The 22,688-nt window shown below is 39.4% G+C and overlaps 2 protein-coding genes across 2 annotated transcripts; one reads left to right on the top strand and one right to left on the bottom strand.

Moving 5' to 3' along the window:
* Nucleotides 1-373: 373 nt before the first annotated feature.
* Nucleotides 374-1,344, bottom strand: LOC143889356 (uncharacterized). Its single transcript, XM_077393533.1, has 4 exons — nucleotides 1,132-1,344; nucleotides 959-1,046; nucleotides 779-877; nucleotides 374-696 (listed from the first exon to the last, which is right to left on the bottom strand). The coding sequence occupies exons 1-4, from the start codon at nucleotides 1,338-1,340 to the stop codon at nucleotides 415-417; spliced, it is 678 nt and encodes a 225-aa protein (XP_077249648.1). The 5' UTR covers nucleotides 1,341-1,344; the 3' UTR covers nucleotides 374-414.
* A 19,485-nt stretch (nucleotides 1,345-20,829) lies between these two features.
* Nucleotides 20,830-22,372, top strand: LOC143891264 (putative LRR receptor-like serine/threonine-protein kinase RPK1). Its single transcript, XM_077395883.1, has 4 exons — nucleotides 20,830-21,193; nucleotides 21,541-21,759; nucleotides 21,874-22,153; nucleotides 22,219-22,372. Exons 1-4 carry the CDS (start codon nucleotides 20,830-20,832, stop codon nucleotides 22,370-22,372), a joined length of 1,017 nt encoding a protein of 338 aa, XP_077251998.1.
* The last annotated feature ends 316 nt before the right edge of the window (nucleotides 22,373-22,688 follow it).

A 22,688-nucleotide genomic window follows, 5' to 3' on the forward strand; every position in this document is an offset into this window, starting at 1 on the left:
AGATGTTCTTCATTTTTCAGTCATATATCCCCCTTAAGGAAATCGCCACAGTCCCCAAACTCTCCGCGCAAGAATCTTTCGCACAGCTGCAGCCGATAAGCGGGAATGTCAGACTTGCTGAAAGTAAATGGATCATTTGCATACAGATGGTCAATCGCTTTAAGCACGAACAAACCACAGTCGAACCTGCATAACAACGCTTGTATTGAGCGAATCAAAATCATAGCCTAGAAAAATAAACATTTAAATATACTAATATACTGACCCATTGGCCTGTTGTGGGAAATTTTCCATCTGCGCATATTGAAAGTGGTCTATATCACAGCCCTTTCCTTTAAGTACTCCTTCAACAACGCAACCTGCAAGTGGTTAACATTGACAGGTTTAGGAAACATAAGTGTTATACGTATAGATTTATAAGTAGGAAAACATTAAAGATGCTAACCCACTTACGGTCAATCCTGCTCTTTCCTGGAACTCCATTCCTTTACAGGAATTGCATTCGTGGAAGATTTTGTTGACCATATCGACAATGAGGAGAACCCAATGGTTGTCTTCACATAATGGTAATAGTACCATTTTTACTGCTTCGAGGTGGTGGTTTATAAGTCTACTGTGCAGAGCGTCCTTCGCTGTCTTCCACTTTTCTACCCTCAGCTCCTCAGTGACTTCGGTCCCCACTGCAGTCAGAGTTCCCTATAAAAAAAGGAATTCAATGGGATACTACAGATAAAATCTTATATAAACCTCAATGTGGGATGATAGAAATTACACTTACATGTACCACCGATGGAACGAAGACAATTCCCCCCATTGTAGGATCTGCTAACCCATCGTTGTTGGAGGACTGCACGTGCTTCCCATATATATCGACAATCTTCAAGGAATAGAAGTAAATGTCAGATGTACATTATTACCTACAGTAATGTAGAAATTAATGATAAAAAATGACACTTACAGTGCCAGTCAGGTATTGTCTGACATTCCAAAGCTGTTGTAGGTCTTCAGCTATTAGGTGTACATCATCCGTTTCCATGAGGATATCACTGCAAAATTGTATTAAATTGTTAGTTAATAATTTCAATTCTGATCAACTTAAATCATGGTATAATATAATTCACATCTACTTGCCTTTTTTCATGCTTTAGAAGTCTCTCTATCAGAGCTGTTCTCCTTCCCTTACGCATCTTCCCGTCATCCCCTTTCTTCTTGGGCGGTGGTTTAGGTATGTTGGGGTCCTCCCCCTGTTTCTTCCCTTCCTTCTGCCTCCTCTTTCGGGTCTTCCCTGAATAGTAGGGGCTTTTTCTGGCTCTCCCAGGTTTCCTACTCCTTCCATCCATCTTCACACCCCTCATAATGCTCCCTAATTCGGAATCCACCATCTCATCCCTTAGACCACTCACTTTCATCTCAACTTCAGTAGATGGTGCCTCTTCCTTGGTCACCTCCATTTCGAACAATCGTTGTAAAGGGTTAAGGATCACCCCGTCTGTGGTGCCGAATATTTCTTCATGTGACTTGGGGTTCTGAGCCGATACATCTATTAGGGTGGCGGCTGCATCCATGTCACATCCAAGGTCAGCTAAATCCGTCCAATCCTCGCACAGCTGCGAAAATAATCGTGCACCTTGAGATGCATTTTCGCCCTTCCTCTCCTCCTCAACCCCCTCCACCTCAACCCCCTCCATTCTTCCCCTAGTCCCTTCATTTGTTCTCCGCATACGCTCCCATCCTTTTTTCAAATCCTCCTCTTTCTTTCTGACATCTTCCTCTCTTTTTCCAACATCTTCCTCTCTTTTTCTTATTTCTTCCCATGCTACTCTAATCATCTGCCACTGTCTATCAACTACATCTCTCTCTCTCTCGCCAAAATTTTTATATGCTTCGACTCATCTTCACTACTTCCTTTCTCCATTTCACTTTCTACTCCCAAAACTATCCCCTCGGATTCCAACTGTTCCTTATCGGCTTCCATTGTCTCCTCAACATCCTAATGTTTAAACATGACAGTCAATGATCAAATTTAAAAAATCAAAAAGTAAAATAAAATAACGTAGGCAACATAGTCCTGCTCGACTGCATTACCTCATCCTGTAGGTACTGTGACTTCTCTAACAGAGATACTTTCAATGTCACCACCACCTGAATTTTTGGAAAACATAGTCAGTTATCAAGATACTAGTATTGATATATACGTTAACAAATTTTTCATATCTCTCCTCCGATTTCTTTATCTGCTTCTGCTCTACTAATCGATATGTCTTTGATTCGTTTGCTTTCCAGTCCCATTTAAGGACACGTGGACGAGCAGTTGGATTGGTGGGAATCCAAAATGTGGTATGCTCGTATAACCATACCTGCATACATACGAAACACCATGTTAATCAAACTATAAACATCACGGTTAGAATATTAAATGTCATGAGTCCAAATTACCTGAATTACCAACGAGCAGCCACCAAGGTATCTGCCACACTTGCTGACTCTGTCTAGGTAATCTACGAGCCAGTCATACACTGCCATCGCCCAGTTATAGTTGCCAATGTTTCCTATGTCGTCGATGTAGGGCCAGAAGAGCTCGTCAGCTCAATGTGCGCTTTTTGTGAAAATGACAGAGGCAAAAAGATGCAGGAGAACATATTTCACTGTCTTCTCTATCGAAACTTTATTGCGTTCTCTAACTAATGCTGTAATTTCATTCTCAATAACCGATGCCTTGACGTTGGCCTCTGGAAATGGCCAGCCAGGCACTTTAGGTTGCGGGTTTGTCCTGTCGAATGACAGAACCCTCACCACGTTCATTCGCTCTCCACTAAGTGGCAGTCCTAATGCCAATGCCACATCTCTTGGAAGGAAGGGGACATTTATACTCCCTAACGTGAACGTGTTAGTGCCAGGAGTCCACTTATCGTGGATAGCTCTTATGAGAGGCTTGTGCATGATAATGTCCTCCATGCCAAACAGATGTCGGAAAGGAGTCTTTTCTATGGCATGAAAATGGACTGGCTTGAACTTTATCCTGTCCATTGCCGATTTGAAAGAAGCTGGAGAACATCGTGCTGGGACGTATGGAGCTTACAAAACAAATTACATCGCCAAAATATATGTGGTAAATGAATTAACTTACTATGATTGATACAATTAACAACATACACACTTACATCTGTTCCTCTCTTCTTCACAGCTGCAGTTTTCGTCTCCTCCCCTTCTAAACTCCTTTCTGTCCTTGTTGGAGGCTTTGTTACTTTCACTCTATCACTTTTTCGCATCACCATCTTTCAAGGCTTTGAATGGCTCCTGACCGGATAAAAACTGTATAACAATGAACAACCAAATCAAAATCACCGAGATCAATTCATAACCCAAAAACTCAGTTATATTGACAATCATTAAAATTCTCGTCCTCATCATCTCTAAAATAAATTACCAAGAAAATCAATAAAATCCAACCCATAGCATAAACTCATATTCCCAATCAGTACTATTATGAAGAAAAGCTAGCAAGCAAACCAACAATTATTACAATTCTCATACTTACCTGAAAATATGTATCATGTCTGTAACCTCTAAGGTCTGGCTTCTTAGATATGAAGCAAAGCAAACAAGAAACAAAAGAGCTAACCAATAAGTGCAACGATCAGTGTTCTATATGAATTTTCTGAAAGCACAACAACAAGGACAAACCCCCAAAACAGATTAGGAGGTCTGTTAAAATTCTCATCCACATGGGCATCAGGCGAGTATTAGCTCACATGCATTTAAAAAAAAAACTCATACCATCAGACCTTTTGAGAAACAAAGCAGATAAGTACTAGCTATTGGAATTCAATGACCACCATTGGACCAATAATTTAATAAATGAAATCGAAGATAAAACAAGTGAACCATGACTGCTTCAACAATGAACATGGGTCTCCACATGGTATTAAAGAAGGCCCATCAACTATAAACTGTGCCCTCTACATGGTATTGAAGAAGGTGTTTTTGAAAACCCATTTCTCCACTCCACAAATTGTAAAAATAAAAGCCTAGCATAAACAAATAGCAGACGACCAATTGCATTTATTTTACTCCGTAGGTGGAAATGCGGTAACTGATATGTACATGAACTGAAATCGCATTTCTCCATTCCAAAAATTAACGTAAAAAATAAAACCTAGCATAAATGCAGAAGAATGTCCTAAAGTTCAAAGGCATGGGTTTTCAGCTACAAAAAAGGGGTTATTAGTACCTAAGGGAGGCTTCTCAAGGGCAATAGAAGGGAGCTATGCATGGTATTAGAGAAGGGATTATGGGCCCTCAAATGGGGTAGAAGAAGTACCCTCGGAGGGTCCATCAAATCCAGAAGAAGGTCCTCAAGTTCAAAGGCATGTGTTTTCAGCTACAAAAAAGGGGTTATAAATACGTAAGGGGGGCTTCTCAAGGGCAATAGAGGGGAGCTATGGATGGTATTAGAGAAGGGATTATGGGCCCTCAAATGGGGTAGAAAAAGTACCCTCGGAGGGTCCATCAAATCCAGAAGAAGGTCCTCAAGTTCAAAGGCATGGGTTTTCAGCTACAAAAAGGGGTTATTAGTACGTAAGGGGGGCTTCTCAAGGGCAATAGAGGGGAGCTATGGATGGTATTAGAGAAGGGATTATGGGCCCTCAAATGGGGTAGGAGAAGTACCCTTGGAGGGTCCATCAAATGCAGAAGAAGATCCTGAAGTTCAAAGGCATGGGTTTTCAGCTACAAAAAAGGGGTTATTAGTACCTAAAGGAGGCTTCTCAAGGGCAACAGAGGGGAGCTATGCATGGTATTAGAGAAGGGATTATGGGCCCTCAAATGGAGTAGGAGAAGTACCCTTGGAGGGTCCATCAAATCCTGAAGAAGGTCCTGAAGTTCAAAGCCATGGGTTTTCAGCTACAAACAAGGGGTTATTAGTACCTAAGGGAGGCTTCTCAAGGGCAATAGAGGGGAGCTATGCATAGTATTAGAAAAGGGATTATGAGCCCTCAAATGGGGTAGGAGAAGTACCCTTAGAGGGTCCATCAAATGCAGAAGAAGATCCTGAAGTTCAAAGGCATGGGTTTTCAGCTAGAAAAAAGGGGTTATTAGTACGTAAGGGGGCTTCTCAAGGGCAATAGAGGGGAGCTATGAATGGTATTAGAGAAGGGATTATGGGCCCTCAAATGGGGTAGGAGAAGTACCCTTGGAGGGTCCATCAAATCCAGAAGAAGGTCATCAAGTTTAAAGGCATGGGTTTTCAGCTACAAAAATGGGTTATTAGTACGTAAGGGGGGCTTCTCAAGGGCAACAGAGGGGACCTATGGATGGTATTAGAGAAGGGATTATGGGCCCTCAAATGGGGTAGAAGAAGTACCATTGGAGGGTCCATCAAATCCAGAAGATGGTCCTGAAGTTCAAAGTCATGGGTTTTCAGCTATAAAAAAGGGGTTACTAGTACCTAAGTGGGGCTTCTCAAGGGCAACTGAGGGGAGCTATGCATGGTATTAGAGAAAGGATTATGGGCACTCAAATGGGGTAGAAGAAGTACCCTTGGAGGGTCCATCAAATCCAGAAGAAAGTCCTGAAGTTGAAAGTCATGGGTTTTCAGCTACAAAAAAGGGGTTATTAGTACCTAAGGGGGGCTTCTCAAGGGAAATAGAGGGGAGCTATGCATGGTATTAGATAAGGGATTATGGGCCCTCAAATGGGGTAGAAGAAGTACCCTTGGAGGGTCCATCAAATCCAGAAGATGGTCCTGAAGTTCAAAGTCATGGGTTTTCAGCTACAAAAAAGGGGTTACTAGTACCTAAGGGGGGCTTCTCAAGGCCAATAGAGGGGACCTATGGATGGTATTAGAGAAGGGATTATGGGCCCTCAAATGGGGTAGGAGAAGTACCCTTGGAGGGTGCAGCAAATCCAAAGATGGTGCTCAAGTTGAAAGGCATGGGTTTTCACCTACAAAGAAGGGGTTATTAGTACCTAAGGGGGGCTTCTCAAGGGCAACCGAGGGGAGCTATGCATGGTATTAGAGAAGGGATTATAGGCACTCAAATGGGGTAGAAGAAGTACCCTTGGAGGGTCCATCAAATCCAGAAGAAAGTCCTGAAGTTGAAAGTCATGGGTTTTCAGCTACAAAAAGGGGTTATTAGTACCTAAGGAGGGCTTCTCAAGGGCAATAGAGGGGAGCTATGCATGGTATTAGAGAAGGGATTATGGGCCCTCAAATGGGGTAGAAGAAGTACCCTTGGAGGGTCCATCAAATCTAGAAGATGGTCGTCAAGTTCAAAGTCATGGGTTTTCAGCTACAAAAAAGGGGTTATTAGTACCTAAGGGGTTTTCTCAAGGGCAATAGAGGGGAGCTATGCATGGTATTAGAGAATGGATTATGGGCCCTCAAATGGGGTAGGAGAAGTACACTTGGAGGGTCCATCAAATCCTAGAAGAAGTCGCCATAGAGGGGCCATCAACTGCCCAACATGGTCCCCAAGTTCACAGAAAAGGGTTTCCAGCTACCTAGGTGGGGTTACTAGTACCAAAAGAGGGTTTTCAAGGCCAATATAGGGGAGCTCTATATGGTTTTCAAGAAGGTGTTTTTGAAATCCCATTTCTCCACTCCACAAATTGTAAAATTAAAAGCCTAGCATTAACATATGTACATGAAACGAAATCGCATTTCTCCATTCCACAAATTAACGTCAAAAATTAAACCCTAGCATCAACAAATACCGTAGCATGCAACTCTATTTTACTTTGTAGGTGGATACGCATATATGAAATGAAATCCAATCTCTCCATTTCACAAATTAATGTACATAATAAAACCCTAGAATAAGTAAACAGCAGAACGTTTCTCCATTTCACAAATTAATGTCAAACATAAAACCCTAGCAGCAATAAACAACATTTACAAGCATTTACAACTATTTTACTCTGTAGGAGGAAATGCAGTAACTGACATGTATATGAACTAAAAAAAATTAAAAACATATTGCATGATTCCCCCCCCTTTTGCATCTCTCTCAACCTCATTTTCCTTTTAAAAAGTAAATAAAAATGAGATTGAATAAAGTAAGGGAAGAAAACGACGTACCAGGTAGGGTTTTCTTCAAATGCGAGGTTTGATACGTGCTTCCTCTTGGTCGAGATCGCCGTCGAGATCGCCGGAGTGATTGCCGTAGAGATCGCCGGAGGAAAGGACGAAAAACAGATGGTCGAGATCGCCGACGAGAGGAGAGAAGAGAGAAAACTTAAAAGCTTTTTTTATTTCTCTACGTCATTTCACTCAGTTTCTGCCAGAGGGGCATTCTCGTCATCCAAAATTTTCAAAACCAAATTTTGACCCCCTTCGGACATTTTCAACAAACACTTGACCCCTCTGATATTATGCCTTTTATTTGTCCCCCTTATGTCAAATTTCCTTGTACAAAAACATCTCACGTGACAGGCAAAAGAACACGGCATCGATAATCTCACTTCTTCCATTTAATTTCCTTCCTTCTCCGTCACCTTCTTCCATTATTTTACACAATGGCAATAATAAAGATGTAGGCATAAAGTCCTCTTTGAACTAGAGCAATCAATCAGATGCCTTCAAATCTATGGGTTGAGGTTTTTACGATTCCGCATAAAATGGTAGAACATCTCTATTTTAGTTATTGTATTGCATTTTTTCTTGCTTTCGTTTTGCTTTATGACAAGCTAACTAGAAGAAGCCGAGTGTGAGGGTTTGTGACAATGCCTACAGTCACACCCCAAACTGCACCCTCGGTGTGTAGGACATGATAGCGTTGTACACCTGCAAATCAAGCTCTACAAGTACACAAGGCTAACAAAATAATATCATGTCTAAGCCTAGCATAGACTAAACTAAAGGAATCTAACAAAATCTTTTACAAGGTTCACATGATATTTTAGTTACTGTATTGAATTTTTTCTTGCTTTCGTTTTGCTTTATGACAAGCTAACTGGAAGAAACCGAGTGTGGGGGTTTGTGACAATGCCTACAGTCACACCCCAAACTGCACCCTCGGCGTAGCAAATGATAGCATCGTAAACCTGCAAATCAAGCTCTACAAGTAAACAAGGCTAATAAAATAATATCAGATCTGGGCCTAGCATAGTCTAAACTAAAGGAATTTAACAAAATCTTTTACAAGGTTCACATAATACTCACTGTCTAACTGAATCAAAGAAAACAAAATCTCGAAGTTAAGCCGATCCAGAAGCTAAGCGTCACTCTCTGCATTCCCTTCACGAGGATCAAAGTCTGAAAATGTTAAAAACCACAGTCAGCTGAAAAGCTCAGTACATAATAACATACTACTATAAGTGTAGGTCAAGCATGCAAAGGCTTGATAAGGATCAACAAATATAATCAGAACTGAATACTGGAGTCTCAAACAAAAATAGTGGGTATAGCAATAATCAAAGGTGCAGGTGTTGGAAAATTAGATAATTGATCTGATCTATGGTTTATTCGAATCCAAAAAATCTGCAACTTGAAATGAAAAAACTCTTTCTGTTTGGAAACCAGAAATAAAATAGAACTTATCTGTTTGGTTGAAAACCCTTTGGAAATCAGATTGAAAAGAATAAGGCTGAGTCGTGCCACTGGTCACTCTCCTTAAGAATTGTATCCGCCCCCTACCGGTGCAACCGGGATTTGCGAACTAACGCTCCAAGATAAAACAGCTGAAATTGGCCCCAGTCCACGTGCACTCGCTGACTGGTCCACCCAGAATCACCAACGGAACTGTGCTCAGAATGAACGGAACGAAGGAGGAAGAAGAACAGAACAGAAAGCCTTGAGTTATAAATTTCAGAATTTGCAAAAAGGTCTGTGTAATTTCTGTGTCTAAAACAATCTGTCTTGTCCCCTTTTATAGACCTGAAAGTGTTTGTTGGGGAGAGCCACCATTAAAACACACCCTTAAAGGCCAGTAACATTTTTTCTCACAACAGTCATTTTTGTGACCGTTGAGATTTTAAACGGTTCTTTGCAATTAAGGTGGTGTGTCCATATCAAAACCAAAGGGTAAAAATCAAAAAGGTTTTTTGCAATAAAAATAACCTTTTCATTTAAACCCAAACCCGGACCCGGACCTCGGACCATGGGCCACGGCCACGGCCCGGCCCGGCAAGGCGAGGCGCGCGCGTGTATGTGTTTTTTACACATGGGCTCGTGCTATTCTAAAAGCCCAAGACCCAGCAAATTCTAAAGCCCCTTGAAGGCTCAAGCCTTTCTCCAACTCTCCATCTTATATGGATGAGAAAATTTCTCTCAAGCTCCTACGTGGGACTATTTATTTTGCCTTGGTTTAGAGAGCACAACATTCACACACACATCAAGGTCTTGGGTTCAAGTCCCCATTCATGCAATTGATTCTAGTTTTCAAAGAAAGAGGGGGAGAACTTTAATTTGAATCTTCCCTCCAAATTTTAAACACAAAGCAAAAGCATCTTTGACTTTTCTATTTAAAAAATTTGAAATTATCCAACAATCCCCCACAAGATTCAAAATACAGTTACAGTTTTGAAAACAGAAGTATCTGAGCACATTAGAATAATAGAGCGGATTCATATCGGTGTCTTTTGGACTTCAACCGATATTTAGGATAAACAGATTACGTTACCGAGTACGGGTAGAGTTAGACTCCTTCAACCTTTCCTCGTAGGTGTAACCGACTAACCTGTCACCCACACCCTACCATCGATTCCTTGGTGATTCAATCACAGTTTTGGAACATTTTGGCCTTGTTCCCCTCTTGGTTCTCATGAATGTTCTTGAGAATTACTCGTTAAATTCTCATAGGAAGCGGCCTTACTTCCACATTCACTTAGGTCGGTCATTAAGTATGCACTGCAAGTAACATACCACCCAATATAGGTTATGAACTGATTAAGAGCCTATAACTCATCCTTTCTCATTTGCCGTGAACTCTATCTTCCAACATTTTGCATCTAGGACTAGGGGGTGATAGTGTTAACAAACCATCCGGTGACTTGTTAGTACCTATTGAACCAAATTACAGGGATCTCCTTTCACATTGGTTGGGTGTCCATCACTAATGGTTTATGCCACGAGCTTTAACCCCATTCCTTGCGATGCCTCATAAACGACCTTGTTTATCTGTGGCTTTGTCAGAGGATCTGCCAGATTCCTCTCCGACCTTACAAAGTCGAGTGCTATTGTTCCCTCACTCAAGTATTGCTTTACCAAATTATGCCTCAGGCGAATATGCCTTCTTTTGCCATTATAGGTCTTACTTTTGGCCTTGGCTAAAGCAACTTGGCAGTCACAGTGTAGAAACACCGAGGGAACAGGCCTTGGCCATAAAGGCACACCTGCCATAAAAATTCCTGAGCCATTCGGCTTCAGCTCCTGCTAGGGCTAAGGCTATAAATTTTGCTTCCATAATGGAACTTGTACTACATGTTTGTTTAACCGATTTCCAAGAAATCGCACCACCACCAAGGGTGAATACATATCCACTGGTAGACACTGAATCTCTTGAATCAGAGATCCAATTCGCATCACTATAGCCTTCTAACACAGCAGGAAACCCCCTAAAATGCAGTCCAAAGTTCATTGTACCTTTTAAGTACCTCAACAACCTAGTCAAAGCCTGCCAGTGTTCATGTCCTGGTCTATGTGTGTGTTGACTGAGTTTTCCAACTGCTAGTGCAATGTCAGGTCTAGTACAATTCATTAAATATGACACTGAACCTATAATACTTGAGTATTCCTTTTGGGATACCATCTCACCTTTGTTTTTCTTTAGGTGAACCTGACAATCTAAAGGTGTCTTTGCAGGTGAACTATCATATTGTCCAAACTTCCTAAGAATGTTCTCTACATAGTGAGACTGAGACAATATTATTTCATTTTCTTTTCTAATGATTTTTATTCCTAGAATTACGTCAGCTTCACCCATATCTTTGGTTTCAAAGTTTGACATTAAAAATCTCTTAGTAGATTTAACTATGTCCAAACTAGTACCCATAATCAGTATATCATCTACATATACACACAAAATTACACCTTCATCACCATTAAACTTACTATAAACACATTTATCAGATTCATTTATCTTATAGCCATTTGTAATTAAGACACTATCAAATTTGTCATTCCACTGTTTAGGTGCTTGTTTCAAGCCATACAGTGACTTAATTAATTTACAAACTTTGTACCCATAATCAGTATATCATCTTCAGGTTGTTTAATGTAGATTTCTTCATCTAAATCTCCATTTAATAAAGCTGTTTTTACATCCATTTGATGTATTACCAATTTATGAATAGAAGCTATAGCTAATATATCCTAATAGTGGATAACCTAGCAATAGGAGAATAAGTATCAAAGTAGTCTATCTCCTTTTTCTGTCTAAAGCCTTTAGCTACTAGCCTTGCTTTAAACTTATCAATTGTCCCATCAGGTCTTAGCTTCTTTTTAAATATCCACTTGCTATCTAGTGCTTTAGTTCCAGGAGGAAGGTCCACTAGTTCCCAAGTGTGATTTTCTATTATGGAGTCTAGTTCACTTTTTATAGCTTCTTTCCAGAATACAGCATCTGGAGAAGTTACAGCTTCAGTATAAGTTACAGGATCTTTATCGATTAGATAGGTGAAAATCCCATCTCCTAGATTTGTTTCTTTCCTTTGTCTTTTACTCCTTCTGAGTTCTTGAAACTCAGGGTCCAATTCCTTTTCAGTTTCAGTTTGATTTCTTGGAACATTACTAGGTTCTTTAGGAATTTCTTTCTTCATAGGGAAGTGATGTTCAAAGAACTCAACATCCCTAGATTCAATTATAGTGTTATATTTTAGGATATTTTCAACTGATTTCAAAACCAGAAATCTATAGGCAGTACTATTTTGAGCATATCCTATGAATACACAGTCACAAGTTTTAGGTCCTAGTTTTCTTTTCTTAGGTTCAGGTATTCCAACCTTAGCCAAGCAACCCCAAACTCTTAAGTGAGATAAACTAGGCATCTTGTTATGCCATAAATCATATGGTATTTGACCCTTCTTCTTTGGAGGAATCCTGTTATATATATAACACGCCGATAGAAGTGCTTCCCCCCACAAGTTTAAGGGTAAACCAGAACTTATTAACATGGCATTGAACATATCCTTTAAAGTTCTGTTCATCCGTTCTGCTATACCATTTGATTCAGGTTGGTATGGGGCTGTGGTTTCATGGATAATACCATTATCATCACAGAACTTAGTTATGGAGTATTGTGTTCCTCTATCTGTTCTAAGTCTTTTAATTCTTTTATCTAACTGATCTTTCACTTCATTTTTATATTTGATAAAGGCTTCTTCAGCCTCATCTTTAGATCTAAGAAGGTATACTTTAGTGTACCTAGAGTAGTCATCTATAAAGGTTACATAGTACCTTTTACCTCCTCTAGATTCAAGATTTCTAATGTTAGCTAGATCACTATGAATTAGCTCTAATAATTCAGTTTTTCTTTCAACACTAAAGTGAGGTTTCTTAGTGAATTTTGCTTCAACACAAATTTCACATTTTTCTTTACTAGGTTCAATCTTTTCATTTATTAAACCTAAGTTGCAAAGTCTTTTAATATAATGTGCACTTCTATGACCTAGTCTACCATGCCATATATCAAAGGATTCAACTATGTAAGCAGAAGAAGATGGTTTTTCATTCATAATTTCAAGTACATTCAGTACAAACAAACCATTGGCATTATAGCCCTTTCCTACAAATACATTATTTTTACTAAGGATCGCCTTGTCTGCTTCAAAAGTGAGCTTCAGTCCATTTTTGTTGTGGAGCGCGCCAGACACCAAGTTCTGCCGTATATCCGGCACATACAGCACTTCTTGCAATGTAAGTATCTTTCCTGAAGTTAACTTCAGAAGGATCTTGCCTTTGCCCATGACTTTCGAGGTCTGTGAGTTGCCCATATAGACCTGATCTCCTCCATCAACTGTAGTGAAGTTGTAGAAGGAACTTCAGTCTCCACATATGTGCTTGGTAGCACGTGTATCCAGCACCTACTCTTTTGGATTTTCCACCAAGTTCACCTCAGTCACAACTCCTGCAATCATATCTGCCTCGGTTAGATTAACCTTAGCACTAGATGAACCAGTCTTTCGGTGTCGACAATCCTTCTTGTAGTGTCCAGGTTTCCCACATTCAAAACAGACTCCTTTCTTCTTAGGTCCAGATTTCTTGAAGTTCTTATCCTTCTTCGGTTTCAGATTCTTAGACCCATCATTCTTGGTTTCAACAATGTTTGCCTTAGAGGTGTACTCTTTGGCCTTTAATTGCTTATCTTAAGTGTGTTTTTCTCTTCAATTTTAACCTGAACAACCACTTGGTCTAAGGTCCATTCCTTTGTCTTGTGTTTCATTCCGATTTTAAAATCTTCCCAAGACAAAGGCAATTTCTCAATGAGAGAACCAGCCACGAATGTATCAGGTAATTTCATACCTTCCTTAGCCAATTCACCAATAATAAACTGATACTCATCTATTTGGGCAGAAATAGGTTTCCCATCTTCCATAGTAAAGTCTAAAAAATTTCCTATCACATTTTTTCTATTTCCAGCATCCTCTAATTCATATTTAGTTACTATGGCATTCCAAAGATCAGCAGCATGCTCATAGGAATAATAGACATTATAAAGTTCATTTGACAAACCATTCAACAAATGATTTTCGCAGATATAATCGGCATTATCCCAATCAGCAGTTTCTTCATTTGGTTTTGGTTGGGTAAGGACAAAAGCAACACCAATTTGTTGCAAAGCAAACAAGATCTGTTGTTTCCACCTTTTGTAATTCAAACCAGTTAGTCGTTCGATTTTGGAAAAATCAGGAACAGTATTGTGAATTTTGTTCCTAACAGGTGTTCGAACAACATAATTTGGATTAGAATTCTCACCAGAGATGGGAAGAACAGAAATTGGGTTTGGATTATCAGAAGCCATCAGATCAGATTTGTTTTGTTATGATTCTTAAGACTGTTGGAAAATTAGATAATGGATCTGATCTATGGTTTATTCGAACCCAAAAAATCTGCAACTTGAAATGAAAAAACTCTTTCTGTTTGAAAACCAGAAATAAAATAGAACTTATCTGTTTGGTTGAAAACCCTTTGAAAATCAGATTGAAAAGAATAAGGCTGAGTTGTGCCACTGGTCACTCTCCTTAAGAATCGTATCCGCCCCCTACCGGAGCAACCGGGATTTGCAAACCGATGCTCCAAGATAAAACAGCTGAAATTGGCCCCAGTCCACGTGCACTCGCTGACTGGTCCACCCAGAATCACCAACAGAACTGTGCTCAGAATGAACGGAATGAAGGAGGAAGAAGAACAAAACAGAAAGCCTTGAGTTATAAATTTCAGAATGTGCAAAAACGTCTGTCTAATTTCTGTGTCCAAAACAATTTGTCTCATCCCCTTTTATAGACCTGAAAGTGTCTGTTGGGGAGAACCACCATTAAAACACACCCTTAAAGGCTAGTAACGTTTTTTTCTCACAACAGTCATTTTTGTGACCGTCGAGATTTTAAACGGTTCTTTGCAATTAAGGTGGTGTGTCCATATCAAAACCAAATGGTAAAAATCAAAACGGTTTTTTGTAATAAAAATAACCTTTTCATTTAAACCCAAACCCGGACCTCGGACCTCGGACCACTGGCCACAGCCACGGCCCGGCCCGGCGAGGCTAGGCGCGCGCTCGTGTGTGTGTTTTTTACTCATGGGCTTATGCTCTTCTAAAAGCCCAAGACCCAACAAATTCTAAAGCCCCTTGAAGGCTCAAGCCTTTCTCCAACTCTCCATCTTATATGGATGAGAAAATTTCTCTCAAGCTCCTATGAGGGACTATTTATTTTGCCTTGGTTTAGAGAGCACAACATTCACACACACATCAAGGTCTTGGGTTCAAGTCCCCATTCATGCAATTGATTCTAGTTTTCAAAGAAAGAGGGGGAGAACTTTAATTTGAATCTTCCCTCCAAATTTTAAATACAAAGCAAAAGCATCTTTGACTTTTCTATTTAAAAAATTTGGAATTGTCCAACAGCAAGTCAAAACAGAATATTGAACAGAGGAGCAAAATAAACTAAACAGTATCAAAAGTCAAACCCAAAGGGTGTCCAAAGTACAGATCCAATTCCGAATCATCGGCCTGTCCAGAAGACGTGTTATTACTTACACCAACCGTCCACGGTGTTGAAACTAGTTCCTCAAGGTTCAGATACCGATCACAAAGGCCAACATTCTATCCCTGATAGGCAAGAAGTCCAATATACTACCCCACGGTGGGTATTAGAAATCCAGTGTACCAACCCCACGGTGGGTGTCAGAAATAACTCAAGCCTCCACAAAAGTGTCTCGGATAACGAAACATAAGTCCAAAACTGATAGTATCCAAAGGTCCATAAGGTACATAACATCTGTAAGCCCAATGGTTCCCACCTTGGCATTCCCATCTTATTTTGATGATTACAATGCACAAGTGATTTTATATCACTAATGTGTTTGCATGTCTAAGTTGTAGATCATAATTGTGCCTATACAAGATTGCTTGGATTGAGGCCAAAGAAGCTCGCATTGGACCGCTTATGAAGGCCAAAGTCATCGGAGATCCAAGACAAATGAAGACTTGAAGAATCCATTGAAGATCAAAGTCATATTAGAATGTATAAGATCCAATCTTAGTTTTAGATTTTAAGAGGCATAATTAAGTTAATCTCACACTCCCTAAATGTATAAAAGATTGTCTTTGTGGAGTTCCAACACCTTAGAACCCTCATAGCAATCCCAACTTAGTGTAGAGTTGGAAGCCCAAGAAACAGAAATGAAAATCTACTGCTGATAGGCTTCTCGGAACTCCGAGAGAATTCTCAGAGCTCCGAGCTCGGAACTCCGAGAAATCCTCGGAGCTCCAAGATTTGGTCCAGTAGAAATTTTCCATCTTCTGTTTGTATTCCCGGAACTCCGAGATAATTTCTCGGAACTCCGAGAACACTATAACAGTAAGAAAAAGAGCCGTTGGGAATTTTCGCAGGAATTACCACTATGCCCTTGAACGGTCATATTTGGTTTCTTCTATAAATTTGGGTATTCCAAACATCCAAACCATCAATCCTAACACTCTAAAAACCTATTGGTATATTCTAAGAGTGATCAAAGCCTATTTATGCCTCTCATCCTCTAAGATTAGGATTTGGATCATTAGGCTCAATTTGTACATCTTCTACAATCTTGTAAACCCTTGTGAGGGATTTTTGTTTCCTTCTTTCTTATTCAAGAAACTTGTATTGGGCGAGTGTTCGGAGAAGCGTAGCCCACTCTTCGTGGTGAAGATTGCTACCAAGGTTAAAGACGATCGGAATTGTAATCGGCATTGATCTTCGCCGAAGTTAAGAAGATCACATAGTGAAGCCATCAACGTGTTTGGTTGGTGGAGTGGAGTAGGCCTCGCGTTTGGAGGACCAAACCACTTTAAATCTCGGGTGCACTCTCTCTTAATCTTTTGCTTTACATTTGCATTGCACCTTTAGATTTAACTTGTGTGCTTGAATTTCATCTTGATCTCTTAATGTCCAAAATTGGGTTTGAATTTTTTAAAAGATTAAAACTTGTTAGCAACCTAATTTTTTTACTCCTCATTCGTTGCCAATTCTGGACCACCCTTGGAATTTCACTTGGTATCAGAGCCTTGGCTCTTAGAAGATTTTCTTTTCTCAAAATCTTTGGTAAATTTTTCTTTAAATATCAATAAGGGAAAGATCATAAGATCTTTGGCAACTTTCTAATTGTGAAATGGCAGACAAAAATGGAACCGGACTTCTGGAAGGCCATTCCACAACTAGACCTCCTTTCTTTGATGGGTCCAACTATGGACATTGGAAGACAAGGATGCGCATCTATCTTCTTTCGATAGATGTGGAACTTTGGCATATTGTTGAAAATGGATACATGTTGCCTTCCAAACCATTTGAAGAATGGAATGTCGTAGAGAAAAGGCATGCAAATTTAAATTACAAAGCTATAAATTCTTTGTTTTGCGCCCTATCTACGGAGGAGTTTAATAGAGTAGCTCTTTTTTATTCCGCCAAGGTTATTTGGGATACACTTGTCGTTCCCATGAGGGAACATCACAAGTTAAGGATTCCAAAATAAACTTGTTAAAGAGCAAATATGAAATATTTAGAATGGATCAAAATGAAAGTATTTTCGAAATGTATACCCGATTTTCTAAATTTTCTAATGAATTAGCTAATCTTGGTAAATCTTATCCTACTGATGAGCTTGTGAGTAAATTGCTTAGGTCTCTTCCTCCATATTGGGATCCAAAGGTAACCGCCATACAAGAATCCAAGAATCTCAAGATGCTAACTATGGAGGAGCTTGTAGGATCTCTCATCACCCATGAGATGCTCCTCACTAGCCGACTAGAGGAGAAGAAGCCAAAAGAGAAAGAAAAAGACAGTCGATCTCTTGCTCTCAAGGTGAAAGCAGACTCATCATCCTCAAGCGAGGCGGATAGTGATGAAGAAGAAACTTTAAGAAAATTTAAAAGCTTATGGAGAAAGAAGCATAAAAAGGATAAAAAGAAGAAGAAAGAAGAAAGTGAAGTTGATGGAGCTATAAGGTGTTAGAATTGCAAGAAGACGGGACACAAAAGACCGGAGTATCCACTTCTCAAGTCATCTTCCTCAAAATACAAGGGAAAGAAGGATTGGAAGAAGCATAAGGCTCTTGCCGCCGGTTGGGATGCCTTGAGCACCTCGGGACAAAGCTCAAGTGAAGAAGAAGCAAAATAGGATGCTCTTTGCCTCATGGCACTCTCCCATGAAGTTGAGGTAAATTCTAACCTCTCTTATAATTCATCAAGTAGTGATAGTGAAAAAATATCTTATGATGAATTGTGCTCAACCTTGCATTCTCAAATTTCAAAAAATAAAGTTCTTAAAAAATCTATTTCTAAATTAGAAAATAAACTTAATATTTTGAAAAATGAGTCATCCTCTTCCATATCAAAATCTCAAGCTCAACTTGAAAATTTTAAACTTGAGATTGAAACCCTTAAGGGTAGGTTGGATGAGAAAACTTACCAAATTGTTAAACTTCAAGATGTGGCAAGCTCTTCCAAATCTTATGAAGATGACACTAATGATTTTCTAAATCAAATAACACATCTTCATAATGAAAATGAAAGGTTAAGATTATGTCTCCATGGATTCTTAAATGGTGATAAAATTATTGACATAATCTTGAAGAAGGCTAGTCATAAACCTAATCATGCATTTTATGATAGGACTAGTCTATCTAACCCTCATGTTAGATGCCATTATTGTGGAATCAATGGTCATTACCAATTCCAATGTGCATCTAAAATTAGGGATTATCGTGGAACCAAGAAAGCTTGGGTTCCCAAAGCCCCCATATGATTCTCTTCATATGTGCTTAGATTAGGGGCTTGCACTAAAATTGAATATTTTTTTTATGGTTTTTTCAATATCCCCTCTTATGTTGAATAAAAATTCTAAATAGGGGGAGTTTTATGTTTGTCTTTTTTCTTGAAAAAGGGGGAGCTAAAATTTGAAAATTTTATCCCTTTGATTTTCTTTTACCCCATCTTTTTTATAGATGCCAAATGGGGAGAGAAATCTAGTGTAAGAAAATATATGTGTGCTTTTATTGGAAAATCTCTCGTGATTGTCATCATCAAAAAAGGGGGAGATTGTAAGCCCAATGGTTCCCACCTTGGCATTCCCATCTTATTTTGATGATTACAATACACAAGTGATTTTAAATCACTAATGTGTTTGCATGTCTAAGTTGTAGATCATAATTGTGCTTAGATAAGATTGCTTGGATTGAGGCCAAAGAAGCTCACATTGGACCGCTTATGAAGGCCAAAGTCATCGGAGATCCAAAACAAATGAAGACTTGAAGAATCCATTGAAGATCAAAGTCATATTAGAATGTATAAGATCTAATTTTAGTTTTAAATTTTAAAAGGCATAATTAAGTTAATCTCACACTCCCTAAATGTATAAAAGATTGTCTTTGTGGAGTTCCAACACCTCATAGCAATCCCAACTTAGTGTAGAGTTGGAAGCCCAAGAAACAGAAATGAAAATCTACTGCTGATAGGCTTCTCGGAACTCCGAGAAATCCTCGGAGCTCCGAGATTTGGTCCAGTAGAAATTTTCCATCTTCTGTTTGTATTCTCGGAACTCCGAGATAATTTCTTGGAACTTCGAGAATTTCTCGGAACTCCGAGAACACTATAACGGTTAGAAAAATAGTCGTTGGGAATATTTGCAGGAATTACCACTATGCCCTTGAACGGTCATATTTGGTTTCTTCTATAAATTTGGGTATTCCAAACATCCAAACCATCAATCTTAACACTCTAAAAACCTATTGGTATATTCTAAGAGTGATCAAAGCTGGTTTATGCCTCTCATCCTCTAAGATTAGGATTTGGATCATTAAGCTCAATTTGTACATCTTCTACAATCTTGTAAACCCTTGTGAGGGATTTTTGTTTCCTTCTTTCTTATTCAAGAAACTTGTATTGGGCGAGTGTTCGGAGAAGCGTAGCCCACTCTCCGTGGTGAAGATTGCCACCAAGGTTAAAGGCTATCGGAATTGTAATCGGCATTGATCTTCGCCGAAGTTAAGAAGATCACATAGTGAAGCCATCAACGTGTTTGGTTGGTAGAGTGGAGTAGGCCTCGCGTTTGGAGGACCAAACCACTTTAAATCTCAGGTGCACTATCTCTTAATCTTTTGCTTTACATTTGCATTGCACCTTTAGATTTAACTTGTGTGCTTGAATTTCATCTTGATCTCTTAATTTCCAAAATTGGGTTTGAATTTTTTAAAAGATTAAAACTTATTAGCAACCTAATTTTTTTACTCCTCATTCGTTGCCAATTCGGGACCACCCTTGGAATTTCAACATCGCTGATCAAAGATTTCCACATAAGGGTTCAAAGGTTCATATTACGAATAAAGTAAGCAGAGCAACGGTAGTACAATAAACAAAGCGTTGGAAAGCTTAAATCGAGGAGCTTCCAAAGAGACCGAAAACCTCTCTGGAATCCCTCCGGACGGCGATTGAAAGAGAAAGTCAAAGTCTAGGTCAAAATCTCGACTATTCACTTCTAATGATCAAAACGTGATGATCTAGGCTTCGATGGGGAACTAAAGACACAATCAAACTCAAGGTGTTGGGGTTCCACGCAAAAGCAAATAGTCCCACATCGGAAAAGTGGATTGGATGGGGATGGGTTATAAGGGAATGGGCACCCTCCCTCTAACAACTAGCTTTTAGGGGTGAGTTCTACCCGGTTAAATACCCTACAAGTGGTATCAAAGCAGGTGTTCGATCGGAATACCCGTTTGTTCTTAGGTTTGCTTCGAGGGGATATCGAAGTGGAAATACCGGTTTGTTCTTTGGTTGCTTCGAGGTGATATCGAGGTTGGAAGAAGAGATGGAGGAAAGTGTTGATATGTTGGCGGGGATATAAAAGCTTAACAATACCAATTACATCTATTGGAAGTCGTGCTTAGAGTCGTATCTTCAAGGCCATGATCTATGGGAGATAGTGAATGGCAACCACACCGAAACGCCAGAAGAGGGAGCGGAACGTATTGAAGGCGTCAATACAAAAGGAGTTGATTGAGCATATTAGAGTGCGAAAACTCTGAAAGAAGAGTGGGAGGCACTCTCATCTCTCTTTTCACAGGCAAACAATGCACGGTTGCAATTCTTGGAGAACGAGATCGGTTCATTAACACAATGTAATTTATCTGTTTCCGATTATTTTATGAAAGCGAAAAACTTGTGTAATGAGATATCTCAATTAGATGAAGAGTCCAAGATTAGTGAAAGTCGGATACGGAGAATGATTATTCGCGGTTTGAGGGCTGAGTTTAGCAGTTTTATTACTGGTATTCGTGGTTGGCCAACGCAACCGTCTCTCCTAGAGTTGGAGAATATCTTGATTAATCAAGAGATGTTGGCAAAGCAGATGGCCGGGTTATCTGTGAAAGAGAATGAGGAAGCGCTTGCGGTGAATAGCAAGCGGAAGTGGCAGAGCTACAACCAGTTGTCTGGTGAACTCTCTCCAAGTTGGGCCGAGTGTCAGATGTTGACAAGTTTAAAGATCTCAGGGAACTTGATTGGTGGCAGTTTGGAAATTTGATTCAACTAAGAGTACTCAACCTTTCCTCTAACCATTTGGTAGGAGAGATTCCGAAGGAATTTGGGAGCTTGACATCTTTATTTGACCTGATTTTAAATAGTAACCAACTTTCTGGTCGGGTACCACTAGAAATTGGAAAGCTGTCCAATTTGGAGATCCTTGACCTATCAGAAAACAATCTGAGTGGATCAATACCAGAACAACTAGGAGACTGCTCAAAATTGCAATATTTGAAATTGAATAGAAATCATTTGAATGGAAGCATTCCATTTCAAATCGGCAATCTAGCATACCTACAAAATGTACTAGATCTTAGCTGTAACTTGCTTACAGGAGAAATATCGCCCCAACTGGGAAAATTACACATGTTGGAAATCTTAAATATTTCCCACAATAAGCTTATTGGTACAATTCCATCTTCTCTAGCAGGTATGGTCAGCTTGACATCCATTGATTTATCATACAATAATTTGGTTGGTAGTCTTCCTAACAGCAACCCTTTCCAACAAGGGACATTTGTTGGCAACAAGGGTTTATGCGGCAAAGCTCAAGGTTTGCACCCATGCAGTTCCACGTCAATAAACAATGGTGAACATAAAAAGAGAGATAAAGCTATCATATCGATCATTCTTCCTCTTTTGAGTGCACTATTTATTCTATTTCTAGTTTTCTGCATTTTTTTCATTTTCCGCCGGAGAAGGGGAAATGCAAAGGAAGAGAGAAATGAAATGAATATAGATCTATTTTCGATATGGAATTGGGATGGGTGTATTTCTTATGAAGATATCATCAATTCAACAGAGGACTTTGACGACAAATACTGTATTGGGGAGGGTGGGTATGGGAGAGTTTACCGAGTATCTCTGCCAACAGAGCAAGTAGTAGCTGTAAAAAAGCTTCACAAATTGGAAGAGGGCGAGCAAATAGATCCACTTTCAGAAATGAGGTACAAGCATTAACAGAAATCCGTCACCGCAACATTGTTAAGGTTTATGGGTTTTGTTCCCATAGCCGATGCATGTTTCTGGTTTATGAGTATATGGAAAGAGGAAATTTGGCCAATATCCTAAGCAGCGAAGAAGGGGCAATGGAGTTAGATTGGGTAAAGAGGGTGAATATTATCAAAGCTGTGGCACATTCTTTATCATACATGCATCATGATTGACATCACCTTAGGGATATAATATCGTAAGGACCTGTTTGTTGTTGATTTTGAGAGCCGATTGTGAGTCTAAAAAGGATTATTGGACTTAAAATTAAACATATATTTGAGTCCAACAATCAGTTTTAGGCTCACAATCTGTTTTCAAAATCCAAAACAATCTGGGCGTAATTCTTGCACAACCAAAGCATAAAAGAACCTTAAAATTGGTGGAAATTTTTCATTAAAGTCGTTCTAAGCAATATCCAAAATTTTGTGTATTTCTTACTAGGAGACTTCAGTCAAGGGAGGGGATTTTTAGTAAATTTTCAAACTTATA

Source organism: Tasmannia lanceolata, unplaced genomic scaffold (genome assembly GCF_043159265.1).
Source record: "Tasmannia lanceolata isolate RefF3 unplaced genomic scaffold, GAP_Taslan_0.1 ptg000013l, whole genome shotgun sequence".
In the NCBI taxonomy this organism is placed as follows: Eukaryota; Viridiplantae; Streptophyta; class Magnoliopsida; order Canellales; family Winteraceae; genus Tasmannia; species Tasmannia lanceolata.

Bases quoted from the DNA above. Each gene is read 5' to 3' on its own strand.
- LOC143889356 (XM_077393533.1), bottom strand. From the start codon at position 1,340: ATGGATGGAAGGAGTAGGAAACCTGGGAGAGCCAGAAAAAGCCCCTAC. The intron at 1,047-1,131 runs GCAAGTAGATGT...ACAATTTTGCAG, and splicing joins CTTCTAAAGCATGAAAAAAG to TGATATCCTCATGGAAACGG. The intron at 697-778 runs GTAAGTGTAATT...CTTTTTTTATAG, and splicing joins TCGTTCCATCGGTGGTACAT to GGAACTCTGACTGCAGTGGG.
- LOC143891264 (XM_077395883.1), top strand. From the start codon at position 20,830: ATGAAAGCGAAAAACTTGTGTAATGAGATATCTCAATTAGATGAAGAG. The intron at 21,194-21,540 runs GTTTGGAAATTT...ACTTGCTTACAG, and splicing joins AGGGAACTTGATTGGTGGCA to GAGAAATATCGCCCCAACTG. The intron at 22,154-22,218 runs GTACAAGCATTA...TTGTTCCCATAG, and splicing joins GATCCACTTTCAGAAATGAG to CCGATGCATGTTTCTGGTTT.